The 13970-nt window shown below is 41.6% G+C and overlaps 1 protein-coding gene across 3 annotated transcripts in view; it reads left to right on the top strand.

Moving 5' to 3' along the window:
• The window catches only part of CBL (Cbl proto-oncogene), an 84811-nt gene continuing 70841 nt past the window's right edge, over positions 1 to 13970 (top strand). For all 3 annotated transcript variants that reach the window (XM_060605012.3, XM_060605011.3, XM_060605010.3), the window contains exon 1: positions 1 to 543. In XM_060605012.3, coding sequence (XP_060460995.1) covers positions 349 to 543 — 195 coding nt within the window. In that variant the 5' untranslated portion in view covers positions 1 to 348. The remainder of the gene's footprint in view (positions 544 to 13970) is intronic.

Here is a 13970-nt window from a genome sequence, read left to right as displayed (position 1 = left end):
GGTAGGCGGCGCGGAAACTTGGCCTCGGCTTTCCGGGAGCTGTGGCTCGGGAGGGGGTGGCGCAGGAAGGGTCGCTACCCAGTCGGGACCGGGCCGCCGGCTTCCCGGAGCGCCGTGCGCTCCTCCCGTCCCCGGGCTTGCGCTCTCGGAAGGGGCGCGCCCGCGCGAACCTCGCTCCAGTCACCGCCCACTCCTCCTCCCCGCGGCCGCCCCTCCCTCCGCCCGGACAGCCGGCGGCGGCTGCGGCGGCGGCCGGGAGAGGCCCCTCCTTCACGCCCTCCTTCTTTCCCTCGCTCGCAGCGGAGCGGAGCCGGCGGACGCGGCTGGGCCCCCAACCCTCCCCGGGCCATGGCCGGCAACGTGAAAAAGAGCTCTGGGGCCGGGGGCGGCGGCAGCTCCGGGGGCTCGGGCTCGGGCGGCCTGATCGGGCTCATGAAGGACGCCTTCCAGCCGCACCACCACCACCACCACCACCTCAGCCCCCACCCGCCCGGCACCGTGGACAAGAAGATGGTGGAGAAGTGCTGGAAGCTCATGGACAAGGTGAAAGGCCTGCCCAGGACCCGCGGGAGCAGGGGTGGGCGTGGGCGGAGGGGGCCGAGGGAAGGGAAGGAAGGGACAGAGGAAGCTGGGGGAGGGGACGGGTCATGCGGGGCTGGGGAGGCGAGGAGCTGGGGTGACCCGGCCGAAGGGTGGGGGACGCGGGGCTGAGGAAGAGACCGGGAAGGTGGGGGTCGGCGGTGGGGGGAAGGGCTGCGGTTGGGAGTTGGGGAACGTTGAGGTAGTGTTTGGGGGTGGCGAGACAAAGATGGGGTGGGGGCTGGGGTGAAGGTTAACTGGGAAGCCACCAGGGCGGAAGTATAATGGGGGGGGTGCAGAGTTTGGGGCTCTGCAGGGTCTGGGGATGTGGGTCACGGAATTGGCCCCAGGAGGTAGGAGGGAGGGGGAGGGCGAAGAAGAGCGTGCAATTTACCGGCTGGGGCTGTTAGCTGGATGAGCAGTCGAGCTCTGAGTCGGGAATTAACGTTTATGGGCTCCGGTTGAGAGACCTGGGGTCAGGACAACTCCGTAGGCAAACTGCGCTCGGGGAGAGCCCATAGTTTTTTCTCATTAAGATATTAACACCAAGGTAAAAGAAATCGGGATGTTTAAATGGCCAAGGAAGGAACTTTCCTCCACCTCTAGCGCTGGGGCAAATTTTTATTCTCCAAAACATTGGATGTGATCCATTGCTGGTGCTGAGATTAAACCACAAGTTCTGGTTAGAAACATTATCTTCTGAAAGATGTATTAACGGAGCGTGCTAAGCAGCAGATTCTGACTTCTTCCAGATTCTGACTGCTTCCAGAACTTCCTCCTCATGCTGCTTTTAGCTGGGTTCTACTTTTTTCGTGGCCGACCTGACTCCTTGTTACAGGACCTGACTTTTAAGTTTGTTCAATGAGCTTCTTTGCTTACCTTTTTTAAAGCAAGTTTGAAAAATATCGCTTTTATATTTAGCCATCAGGTGTGGCGTTTGGGAGAAGTTTGCCTCATTATAGTGTCTATAATGTAGTAGTCCAGAGTCCTTAAAAGTGTTTAAGCATTTTGAGAGCACCCAGTACAGTGTTTTCTTAGTATTTTTCACGTTCATTAATTAACAACTTATTTTTGGAAAATTTCATATTGTCAGTGAAAAGTAACTGGAAGTATCTGGCATATTGTAAGAGAATGGTGTTATTTCCTCCAGAGGAAAATTGGTTTTCTCTGGTTCCTCTCTAGGTCTAGGTTCCTCTTCTGTAAAGTTCTTCATGGATTGTTTTGGACTAAAACAGCTAATAAGAATGATTATGAAACACTTGGCAAATATAAAAGTGCTGTATAAATGCTTAATAAGTCCCGTGCGTGCATTAACACTCCTGAAGTGCATACGAGTGGTTTCAGAGCCACTTTTTCGGGGCTGGTGTTTCTCATGTTAAATAATTGGTATTGTAGTTAATGATACAAGTTTTTTCATATTTATTACGTTGGTGGGTGTAGTTTTAATTTCATTATTTAGAAATTGTAATAAAACCGTTACAGAAAGTTAGGCATGTAAAGGAAACTTTAAATTCATTGACACCTTTAAAAACGTTTTTTTTTTTCTTAAATGTTTACTTATTTTTGAGAGAGACAGAATGCAAGTGGGTGAGGGGCAGAGAGCAAGGGAGACAGAATCTGAAGCAGGCTGCAGGCTCTGAGCTGTCAGCACAGAGCCCTGTGTGGGGCACGAACTCAAACCACAAGATCTTGAGATCGTGACCTGAGCCGAAGTCGGAAGTTGGACCCTCGACCGACTGAGCCACCCAGGTGCCCCTCATTGACACCTTTTTAAAAAAATACCAAATGTATTCAAGATCTGAAGTTTGTAGGTTTGCATTTAGGGATTTACAGCTGAGGACTGAAAAGGTTCTCCTGGATTTAAAAAAAAAAAAATTGTATGTTTAATTAGTTTCTCATGTAAGATACGTGTATGCAATATACCCAAACTTGTATGGATTAGAGACCTTTCCTTAAAAATAATACACTTTTCCTCAAACTTTTGAATCTCTATAAGGTAGTTCAAATAAGATCCTTTTTAAAGTTTTTTTCCCTCATTTCTTTAAAGTATGTGTATAGCGATGTGATTTTTTTCCTGCAGGATGTTTAGTTGTATGGGGAGAATAGGACTCACTTTGAGTGCTTTTCAGGTTTTGATAGCTTCAAGGGAAGTAGGTGCCCAGCTGTTCCTTTCTAGTGTTGGGAGAGAGGGATGTTTTATTCTTGTGTTGCTTGTCTTAGAAGGTGATTTTTAGTAATGTCTCTGCCCCATATCACAAATTACTAGTCTTGTTTCTGGTGTATTAGGCTGATAGGTTCATATTGCTCCCCAGATCTCCTAGTACTTTCATAAGTATTGGATTGAACTGTTTCTTTTATGCTTGCATATTTTTTTCCACGTTTTTATTTGGTAGAGTCTTAAATAAATGTCACTAACCCTTCTTCATGTGGTATGATGTAAGTGGTAAAGAACTTACTGTCAAATCCACAATTGCCCCACACATTTATTGAATTCGGTTCTGAGTCTCTCTCTCACACCTGTTCTATCCTTGTTGTTGAAGCTCGGTGAATATTATTCTAGCCTATCAATGATCAGTGTCTTGACTTCGTGCTGGGAACTTAGTCTCTTCCCCTCCCCCAGTATTGAATGTGTGCAGATGGAGAAGTCGGCATAAGTCATGGGTTCTGGTCAACACAGGCCCGATTTACTAATCCATTGTGGAACTTAAACTCACTGTCGGAAAAATCCTTGTGCTGGGACACTTGTTATTAAACAAAAAACATGGTCAACCTCTATGTTGCCAGCCGAGTATATTGTAATAAATACTTGTGTAAATACCTGTGTGTGAAGAAAGTGGCTGGGAAGAGAGGATTGGGCAGGGGAGTGGAGAGAAAAATCCTATAAATTGCCTTAAATGTAAACTTAGAAGTAGTAAGGTATCTAGTGAGACTCAAAATTCCATTACGAAGTAGAGCAGGAGTTGGCAATCTGTTTTTGTCAAGGGACAGCAAATATTTTAGGCTTTGCTGGACACATACTTAGTCTTGTATTCTTTGTTACTGTTTCACAGCTCTTTAAAAAAGTAAAAGCCATTCCTAGCTTGCAGGTGGACAAAAAGAAAGGGCTGGCGGTTGTAGTTTGCCTGCCCCTGAAGCAGAGCAACATACTGGCTATATTTTAGGTCTATGTTATGTTTTTATTTCGAATTAGCTTATATCATTAAAACACTAAGGTGTTGATTTTTTTTAATGAGATATAATTTATAAGAGAATTTATAGTTCCCTTATGATTTTAAGGGAAAAAGCTTCCCTTTAAGGCATGAGTTTTAAAAAAGTATTTTCAAAAGGTGATCCTTCTGCTACCTGCCTTCTTCTGTTTGTCCCACCTCTGTCCCACCACCCCCCAAAAAATACCTTGAGTAACTTCCTGTATTTGGGAAGTAAGAGGCACTAATTAGAATTTATGATTCAGTGTATTTCATTGGACTACATCCTCCTTTCCTTCCTCCTTCCTTCCTTCCTTCCTTCCTCCCTTCCTTCCTCCCTTCCTTCCTCCCTTCCTTCCTCCTTCCTTCCTTCCTTCCTTCCTTCCTTCCTTCCTCCTTCCTTCCTTCCTTCCTTCTTCCTTCCTTCCTTCCTTCCTTTGCACACCAAGTCCCAGGCATACTGCTAGGTGTAAATTCTTACACTCCAGATTACATTACAGTGATGAGTGACTACGTAAGTATGTAAACAGTGATAGGAGATCTCTTAAGTTTAGACTTATTTTTTTCTGTACATATTACTTCTGTACTCACCTTAACCTCTTGAGATTGTGAATTCCGTGAGGACAGCACAGCGACCATGATCTGCTTATCTCCTGCAGTGTCCAGTCATGAGGACTTATACAATAGTAAGAGCTTTGTAAATATTTAAATTGCTTTGTGTGTTCTGAAGGAATAACTGAAAAGAAAACGTGTGGGGGTGGGAATCAATTTTAATCACATTAAACTTATTTCTTGCAGTAGCCCTTTGGCGGTATCATCTCTTTTATAGATGGAGACACTTGGGCTCAGAGATGTTACGTAATTTAATTTAGTTAATGGTGGAGCCTGACTTGGAATCCAGGATAACCCACCTCCTTAGGCTTGGTTATTTCCTCCATACAGTACCTTCTCAGGTGTTCCACAAAGCGTCAGTAACAGAAACCATTCAGCAAGTGACCTGTGTGGTTACAATAGTCCTCACGCACACACGTTCATTAACGCACCCGAGCAAAGTAGACATTCTCTTGAATAATAAGGTAGCATTTAATACCATCCAGTGAAATGTCTGTTATCTGCTTTCAAGTTCAGTGTTTGCATTTCTTCAAATTAATGTGTACTGGTTACTTTGCATGGTGGTCACAGAGGCTTGTACACTTCATTTTCCTCTTCTACTTAATTTGTGTTCTCTGCGGTAGTATTTATCACTTTTTCATCCGTTTCTCCCTTCGCTAGAGCTCTTCAGGACCCAGGCTCTGTCTTGATATCAGTTCCTGGGCCTAACATGTGGTACTTGCTGAATGAAGTGCAGACATTTAACAAAATAAAATGAGGTCAAAACATAGTCCCTCCTCATTTTTTTGTATGATTGATTAGGGGGGAATCAGGTAGGGAATCCCCCCCCCTTTTTTTTAATGTTTATTTATTTTGAGAGAGAGAAAGCAGAAGTGGGGAAGGGCAGAGGGGGAGAGAGAATCCCAAGCAGGCTCTGTGTTGTCAGTGAGGAGCCAGACTCGGGGCTCCATGTCACAAAGTGTGAGGTCGTGACCTGAGCCGAGATCAAGAGTTGGAAGCTTAACTGACTGAGCTACCCAGGAGCCCTAGGAATCTTCTTGAGTGCTGAATTAAAGTATCATTTACTTAAAGTAGTTTTACCTTTTTCGATTATAAAGGTAATATACAGTAATTGTAAAACATGATTGTGTTGTTTTTATGCTATTAACTCCCCAAAAGGATGTAAAATTCTTCATAATTTCTTATGAAATGAGCTCATTTGAGCATTTCATGTGATTCATGGTAGAAATTTTGAAAGGTATATAGAATAAAAGTGGGGTTGGGCCAGGGGAGAAGAGAATTTGTTCTGTTCATTTTGTAGCTTTGGCTAAAGTTTTTGGTAATTCTTGCTATATATAGTAAACCTTGTTGTTTTTTGTTTTTTTTTTTTTTTTAAACATACAGTGTAGACTTGGCTTCAGGAGTAGAACCCAGTGATGTACCAGTTACGTATAACGACCAGTGCTCATCCTGAAAAGTGCCCTCCTTCATGCCCATCACCCATTGACCCCGCCCCCATCAACCCTCAGTTTGTTCTCTGCATTTAAGAGTCTCTTATGGAATGCCTCCCTGTCTGTTTTTATCTTATTTTTCCTTCCCTTCCTTTCTGATCATCTGTTCAGTTTCTCCGATTCCGCATGTGAGTGAAATCATGTGATAATCTTTCTCTTATTTCGCTTAGCCTAATACCCTCTAGTTCCATCTGTGTTGTTGCTCATGGCAAGATTTCATTCTTTTTCACTGTCGGGTAGTATTCCATTGTGTTTATATTATGTACCACATCTTCTTAATCTATTCATCAGTTGATGGACATTTGGGCTCTTTCCATAATTTGGCTATTGTTGATAGCTCTGCTATAAACATTGGGGTACATGTGCCCCTTCGAATCAGCATTGTTGTATCCTTTGGCTAAATTCCTAGTAGTGCAATTGCTGGCTCGAAGATAGTTCTATTTTTAATTTTTTGAGGAACCTCCACACTGTTTTCCAGAGTGGCCGCACCAGTTTGCATCCCCACCAATAGTGCAGTAGGGTTCCCTTTGCTCCACAACAGCTGTTGTTTCCTGAGTTGTTAATTTTTGCCATTCCGACCGGTATGAGGTGGTATCTCCTTTTGGTTTTGGTTCGTATTTCCCTGATGGCACGTTGAGCATCTTTTCATGTGTTCTGTTTGCCATCTGGATGTCTTTGGAAAAGTGTTCGTGTCTTCTGCCTAGTTCTTCACTGGATTATTTAATTTTCGGTAGTAAACCTGTTTTTAGTATGTTGTTGGTATGTTTTTAGTATACATACACTAAACCTGATATGGGGATGGCAACCATAACGTTTATGCCGTGAAAAAAACCCCATTTCCCTACTGATTAACCTAGATCATTAAAAGAAAAACAAATTAAGTATTGGTTTGGAAGCTAAGCCTAAGCTTCAATCACATTTTTTAATGAAGCTGTTAATTCTGATCTACGTTAGGTTTGTTGAAAGTAGGGAGATTATGACAAGCACGTCATTGTGAAATGTTTTCATGATTAGCACATTTTGTGCTGGAAGGAAATAGGTGGGAGTAGTCAACCAGGAGCACTGGAAGCCAGCCTCAGCTCTGTCCCCACAATGTTCCTTCCTGCAGCAGCTTCCAAAAGGAGGAGGGGAAAAGGGTGCAAATTTCAAGCCCTGGGAAGATTGGGTGCTTCTCTCATAGATGCTCCTGTGATTCCTTCAGAAGAAATCCACAGATGACTCTGGGTCTCCTGTCTGCAGCTTTTGGGATGGATGATGAGTCTTTCTTAGCAGACTCTGCTTCCTGGGCACCCTGTCAGAACCATCTCTGGTCACTGCCTTTCCTCTGGCTCTGGGATCAGCCATGAGGAAGTCTTAAAATGAGACCAGCTTATTGGTAGTTCAGTGAATGGGATGGGATCCTAATTCCTGCCTCTTCCTTTCTTAGACCTGCTTTGCATAGGTGTAACACTCTTTATGAAAAACAGTTTAATGCAGAACAAAATGTCTCCCTTTACTCTCATACCTTTAAGTGACTACCTCTCCAGAGGTACCTGGCATCTATAGCTTACAGTCCGTCCTTATCCCTTTCCCTAAGTGGCTCTGAGAAGGTTGGATGGACACCTTTTGCCCTTGAAAGATTTATCAACTTGAGCAAGTTACTGACTTCTTAGCATTTACTCCCTAAGACTGATAGCTGAGTTCTAATCATTCCTTATATTGTAGACCAGTTTACAGTTTCACATCTGATATATCAAAAATCTCAAAACAGTGTGTTTTAGGAGAATGAAACTGAGATTCAGAGAGATTAAATAACCTAAGTCACCCACCCATCTAATACTTTTGTTTTTTTCTGTGGATCTTGAACTGGTATTCAGATTCTGTTAAGTGATTCTTATAAACAAGTGCTTCTCATACTTTAACATGAATTCAGACCATCTGGGGATCTTGTTAAAAATGTAGAGGCTGAATAGATCTGGGGTGGGGCCCTCGATTCTGTAGTCCTGACCAGCTCTCCGGTGATGTACATGCAGCTGGCAAAAGGACTGTGCTTGAAGTACCAAACCTCCATACCACAATTGCTTTTATTTTAGGTAAGCTTGCTGGATTTTTTTTTTTTTTTTTGAAGGAATGGCAATAGGATATCTTGTTTATATTGAAGATTTTAATTATTATGTTCTTAAATTTCAAAAGTAATTTATACTCAGAATTAAACATTTTTAAACCAAAGGGGGATTCTTTTTAATTAAAAGAATATTTTTTAAGTTTATTTGAGACAGAAAGGAAGGGGATCAGAGAGAGGAAGAGAGAGAATCCCAAACAGGCTCCGTGCTGTCAGTGCAGATCCCAACTCAGGTCTTGATCTCATGAACTGTGAGATCATGACCTGAGCCAAAACCAGAGTCGGTTGCTTAACTGACTGAGCCACCCACGTACCTCAAAAGTGGGACTTTAAACAAAAATGGTTCTAGAATTTTTTTTTTTTTTTATTTGCTAAATTGTGGAGATTTTCCATGTTAGTACCACATATAGGTCTTCCTGAATTTTAAGGATTGTATAAGATTACATAATTAAATATGTTTACTGAATTCATATTAACAATCTTTTTGTTTGTTTTATTATTTCTTTAGAGAGCGTGCAGGGGAGGCACAGAGAGAGGGGAAAGAGAATCTTAAACAGGTTCCATGCTCAGTATCGAGCCCCTATGTGGGGCTCAGTCTCCCGACTGTGAGATCATGACTTGAGCTGAAATCAAGAGTCAGATGTTTAACTGTGCCACCCAGGCACAGTATTGATAATCTTCTAGGTTATTTCTGATTTTAAATATTAGAAACTGTGCTGTAGTGACTATCCATTTTGTGGTTTCTGAATATTTCTTTAGAATAAACTCCCAGAAATGCAATGTGCTGCGTCAAAGGACTCGCACGTCAAAGTTTTAAAAATATGCCCTCCAAAAAGTTTGCTTCCGACCACAGTCTTTGTCTAGTTTGTTGATTTAAATGATTCCTGGGGCACCTGGGTGGCTCAGTCGGGTAAGCGTCCGACTCTTGGTTTCGACTCAGGTCATGATCTCATGGTTCAGGGATGCTGATAACGTGGAGCCTGCTTGGGGTTCTCTTTCTCCCTCTCTCTGCCCCTCCCCTGCTTGCTCTCTCTCTTTCTCTTTCAAAATAAATAAACATTAAAAAATATATATGATTCCTTGTTACCTTAGGTGAAAATTATGGTGGATCTGGTCGCAATCACACTTTTCCTGAACTCAAGCTATATGCCTGGTGCTGGAGAGTTAAAGATGAATCAGTGTACTCAGACTCTGGTGATGTAACTGGAGTCGTACAAAGGCTCTGGGAAGCCTCTGTGGGAATCATTAGGCAAACCATGACTTAGTCCCTGAGGACACGAGAAAGGGGACTGGGAACGGGGAGGGCTTTAGAGCAAATTGGTGCCTCTGCGATATCCTGAGCCACAGTTGCATCTCAATTGGGCCTGACATCCAAAAGCGATGCTAAAATCGTCTAATTTCTAGCTCATGCTGAGTATTTGGTTTGAAGTTGCACCAGTGAGTCCGGATAGAGATTTTTTTTTTTCCTTTTAAAAATAGGATATGTGTATAAAAACTGCATGTTTAAACTATCAGCACATGTAGTTTCTTTAATATCGTACATTGTGTTGGATGTATTTTTTTTTGTGTGCGCAGTTAATGTGATAAATGAAAGTAATGAGATTGGTAATTAGTTGTAAGTGGCATAGTGTCTTTAATAAACGGTGTTGGGTGGTATTTGAGAAGTGTTAGGTAGTAATTACAGTTCAAATCCCTGAATGGAGTTTTGATAAATCAATAATGGAGAATAGTAATTAGAAGTAAAAGGCTTTTTTCTTGGGGTCGTTATCTAGTGATGATATGTTTCTTAAAAAAAAAAAAAGTATAGGTTTCTGATTTCTCTTTAAAAAATATTTAAAAGCTTCACTGTACATTTATGCTTGTAAAACTTAAATCTCTTCAAGTTTCTGTGTTGATGAGTTTCTAAAACTTGAAGCTTTAAGAAAATGTTAAGAAACACTTAACAAGGCTTTAGCAATTAATTGATCATTCTCATTTATAGAGGCAGAAATTCAGATCCAGAGAGGTGAATAAACTTGCCTAATGTCAACAGAGCCAGTTAATGTTGGTCATCAGACTAGAACCCAGGTTTCCAGACCTGGTGTCCTCCCTGCTATATCTCCTGCTCCCTTGAGCAATATGGAGCCTTTTAAAACTGTAGTCAGATTCTACATGTTTTATGTTGAATTCAACATACTGAATACTCATTTAAAAAAAATTTTTTTTTATGTTTATTTCTGAGACAGAGACAGAGCATGAGTGGGGGAGGGGCAGAGAGAGAGGGAGACAGAGTATCAGAAGCAGGTCCCAGGCTCTGAGTTGTCAGCACAGAGCCCGACGCGGGGCTCCAACTCATAGACGATGAGATCATGACCTGAGCCGAAGTGGGTCGCTCAACCGACTGAGCCACCCAGGTGCCCCTGAATACTCATTTTTAAAGTATAAAGCTTAATCACGTTAAAATATTTTAATGTTTATTTTTGAGAGCATGAGCAGGGGAAGAGCAGAGAGAGAGGGGACACAGAATCCGAAGCAGGCTCTAGGCTCTGAGCTGTCAGCACAGAGCCCGACGCGGGGCTGGAACCCACGAGCTGTGAGATGACCTGAGCTGAAGTTGGACGCTTAGCCAGCTGAGCTACCCAGGCACCCCTATCATGTTTTAACATATAAAAATGTTTGAAAAAACTTCCATGGATAAGTTGAGGTCTGTAGAGATAAAAATACTTAGTCATTCATAGTCCTATATGCTTAGAGTTTTCTGCCTAATTAGAAATTCACATTCCTTAGCGTTAGAAAGGAGTCTGTGTTCAGAGTAGAATTAGGTTTAGGCACTGTTCTTGGTACCTTTTCTCTTTTTATAAATTTAGCTATTTCCAAGCATAATTGTATTCCTCTTTATTGTGACCATAGCACTTTCCAAATTTTTTTCTATTGACCATTGAGCCTTGGCAGAAGCAAAGGGAGGAGCGAGGCCAATGAGAAAGCTATTATGAATGGGCTGTATGGCAGCTGTACAAGGATGCTGTTGCTTTCCCAGAGCTAAGCACGTTTCTTTTTGGCGTTGTTTTGAGTGACGCTGTAAATGTACAGGCAGAAGTAAACAAAAGGAAGCCATTTTTGCTATTGCAAGACTTGGAAGGCAAAATAAAGTTGGCCAAATGGAGGACACACTAAGCAGGAAAATATTTTATCTTTTTAGAAATTGGGGGGGGGGGGAATGTTTTTTAAGCTCAGAGTGTCCATTTATGCTTTAACTATGACTGCTAATTTAAAGTTCACTAAGTAGTAAAGGCAGGTTGTTAGCTTTTGAAGTTTGTTGACTATTGACTTGAATTATTCACAAAGCCTTTTTTGAACTTTTTCCCTAGGGATTATACATATTTAGGGTGTTTCTAGAAGATTTTAACATCAAAAGGGTAGGTCTCTATGTTTTCTTTATGTCTGCATTAGTGTTAAAAACTCAAGAGCTAGTGGTAGAATGCTGATTTCCCTGGTCATTGGAGGATTCATCTCAAAAAGATCTTGAGAAAAGCAGACATTTAATCTACAAATGATCTTTACAAGGTCACATTTGAAGGAGGGACAAATAATACTTGTGGAAGGTACATGGTACCAGCTTGAAAATGCAAGCAAATCAAATGTTTTGGAGACATTTTTTAACGGATGATATTTTAAATCTGGTATGTTATGAGAAGTGATGTATTTTTCAATTAATTGTCATAAACATTTATTGATTGCATATTATAGGTTGGACATTGTATGTAAGACTAAGCAATTTTATTTTCATTTTGTTAGAAGGAAGCATGTCTTTTTTCCAGAGGTATTAGGCTAATATTGCATTTTAACCTAAGTTCTGTGAAGTTAATGCATTTACTTCTCTTTTTTTTCACATTTATTTATTTATTTTGAGAGAGACAGAGACAGTGTGAGTGGGGGAGAGGCAGAGAGAGAGGGAGACAGAGAATCCCAAGCAGGCTGTGCACTGTCAGTGCGGAGCCCGATGTAGGGTTCGAACTCATGAAACTGTGAGATCATGACCTGAGCCGAAATCAAGAGTTGGACGCTTAACCGACAGAGCTAACTAGGGACCCCAGTGCCCTTATCTTTAAATAGGGAGACCATGTGGGTTGGTGTGTATCGCCCTGGATATAAATGGAAACTCTTATTGGGAGCTCTGCTGGATTTGTGCCTTTGAAGGAGTGGTGGTTACTGTAGCTTTTGCAGATCGTAGGTTACCCTGTTCTCGGGTGGCCTGCTGCCTTTTCTCTATCCTTTGGTCATCAGTCAGAGAGCATAGCATGCAGGATTAGGAAGTTGGAGTGGCGTGAACCAAGATGGTAGAAATAATGGTACCAGTTCCTGGGAGTCATCAAAGGGTGATGTGTTCTCTCTCACTCATCTTCGGTACATAATTCCTGCCTACCCTGAAGATAAGCCTGGTCAAGTTGTATGGAAATGGGGAGGGGAACTAACCTATTGAGTGCCTACTTTATTGGAAGTTATACAGGCCTTTCATAAGTGTTTATTGTGAGTAGGTATTATCTCTGTTTTTGCAGATAATTTTTTAATTTTAATTGAGAGCTTAAACATTTTTAATTTTTTAAAAATTTCATTGAAAATTTAAAAAGCCTGTATTTTAGGCTTTATTGTAATATCTCCTTGTTAATTCCCTCCCTCTTCCACATCTCTCTCTTGCTCTCTCTACTTTGCTGTCTCCATTTTAGTCTCACTGATGTTTTTATTCTTCGAACAAATCTAGACCTGTTTCACTTTTGGACTTAAAGATGACCCGTCCTCTGGGCTCCTCTTCTGCTGATACTACCTGGCCAGCTCCTTTGTGTAATTTCAACTTTTAGTCCAGATTCATCTCAGAGAAGCTTTCCCTGTTCACTGGCCTAGAGGAGTTGTTCAGCATATTCTTACTATATTACTCTAATTCTTTGCATTGAGTGTGCTATTTTTCTTTATATTGAAGTATAACTGACATGGAACATTCTGTTAGTTTCAGGTGTATAACATGATTCTGTATTTGTATACATTACCGAACGATCACCACAATAAGTATAGTTACCGTCTGTCACCATACAGAATTACAAACCTGTCCTCACAAAAATTTTTTTCTTACAATGAGAACTTGTGCGATTTACTCTCTTAGCAACTCTCAAGTATGCAGTACAGTATTATTGACTATAGTCCCCAAGCTGTATATTACATTCCCATGACTGAAGTTTATACTTTTTGACTCCCTTCGCTCATTTTGCTGACCTCCCAATCCCCCCTCCCCTCTGGCAACCGTGAATTTTTTTCTCTGTATCTATGAGTTTTATTTGCTTGTTTTATTTTTTTAGATTCTACATGTAAGTGAAATCATACGGTATTTGTCTTTCTCTGCCTTATTTCACAGCAGAATACCTTCAGGGTCCATCCATGTTGTCAAAGACGGTGAGATTTTATTTTTTTTATGGCTGAGTAGTAGTCTCTTGTGCATATATACCACATCTTTTCAAGTTCTTAGTTCAGGATTACACTTTTTATTTTATTTTTTAAACATGTTTGTTTAGTTATTTTGAGAGGGAAAGAGTGCGGGCAGAGGAGGGGCAGAGAGAGGAAGAGAGAGAGATTCCCGGTTGGCAGTGCAGAGCCTGATTCTGGGCTCAATCCCGCGACCCGTGAGATCATGACCTGAGTTTAAATCACAAGTCAGACACTTAATTGACTGAGCCACCCAGGCACCCCCTACCACGTCGTCTTTATCCATTTATCCATCAGCGGACACTTAGATTGTTTTCGTATGTTGGCTCTTGTAAATCATGCTGCAGTGAGCATAGGGGTACATGTATCTTTTCAAATTAGTTTTTTGTTGTCTTCAGATAAATATCTGGAAGTGGAATTATTGGATTCTATGGTAGTTCTATTTTTAATTAAAACAATTTTTTTTTAAGTTAGAGAGAGAGAGAGTGAGCGAGCAGGGAAGGGCAGAGAGAGAGGGAGAGAGGAAATCTCAAGCAGGCTCTGCACTGTCAG

This window comes from Panthera onca, chromosome D1 (genome assembly GCF_046562875.1).
Source record: "Panthera onca isolate mPanOnc1 chromosome D1, mPanOnc1 haplotype 2, whole genome shotgun sequence".
Classification (NCBI taxonomy): Eukaryota; Metazoa; Chordata; class Mammalia; order Carnivora; family Felidae; genus Panthera; species Panthera onca.
The sequence above is the reverse complement of the archived record's forward strand: the minus strand, read 5'-3'. Positions and strand labels throughout refer to the sequence as shown.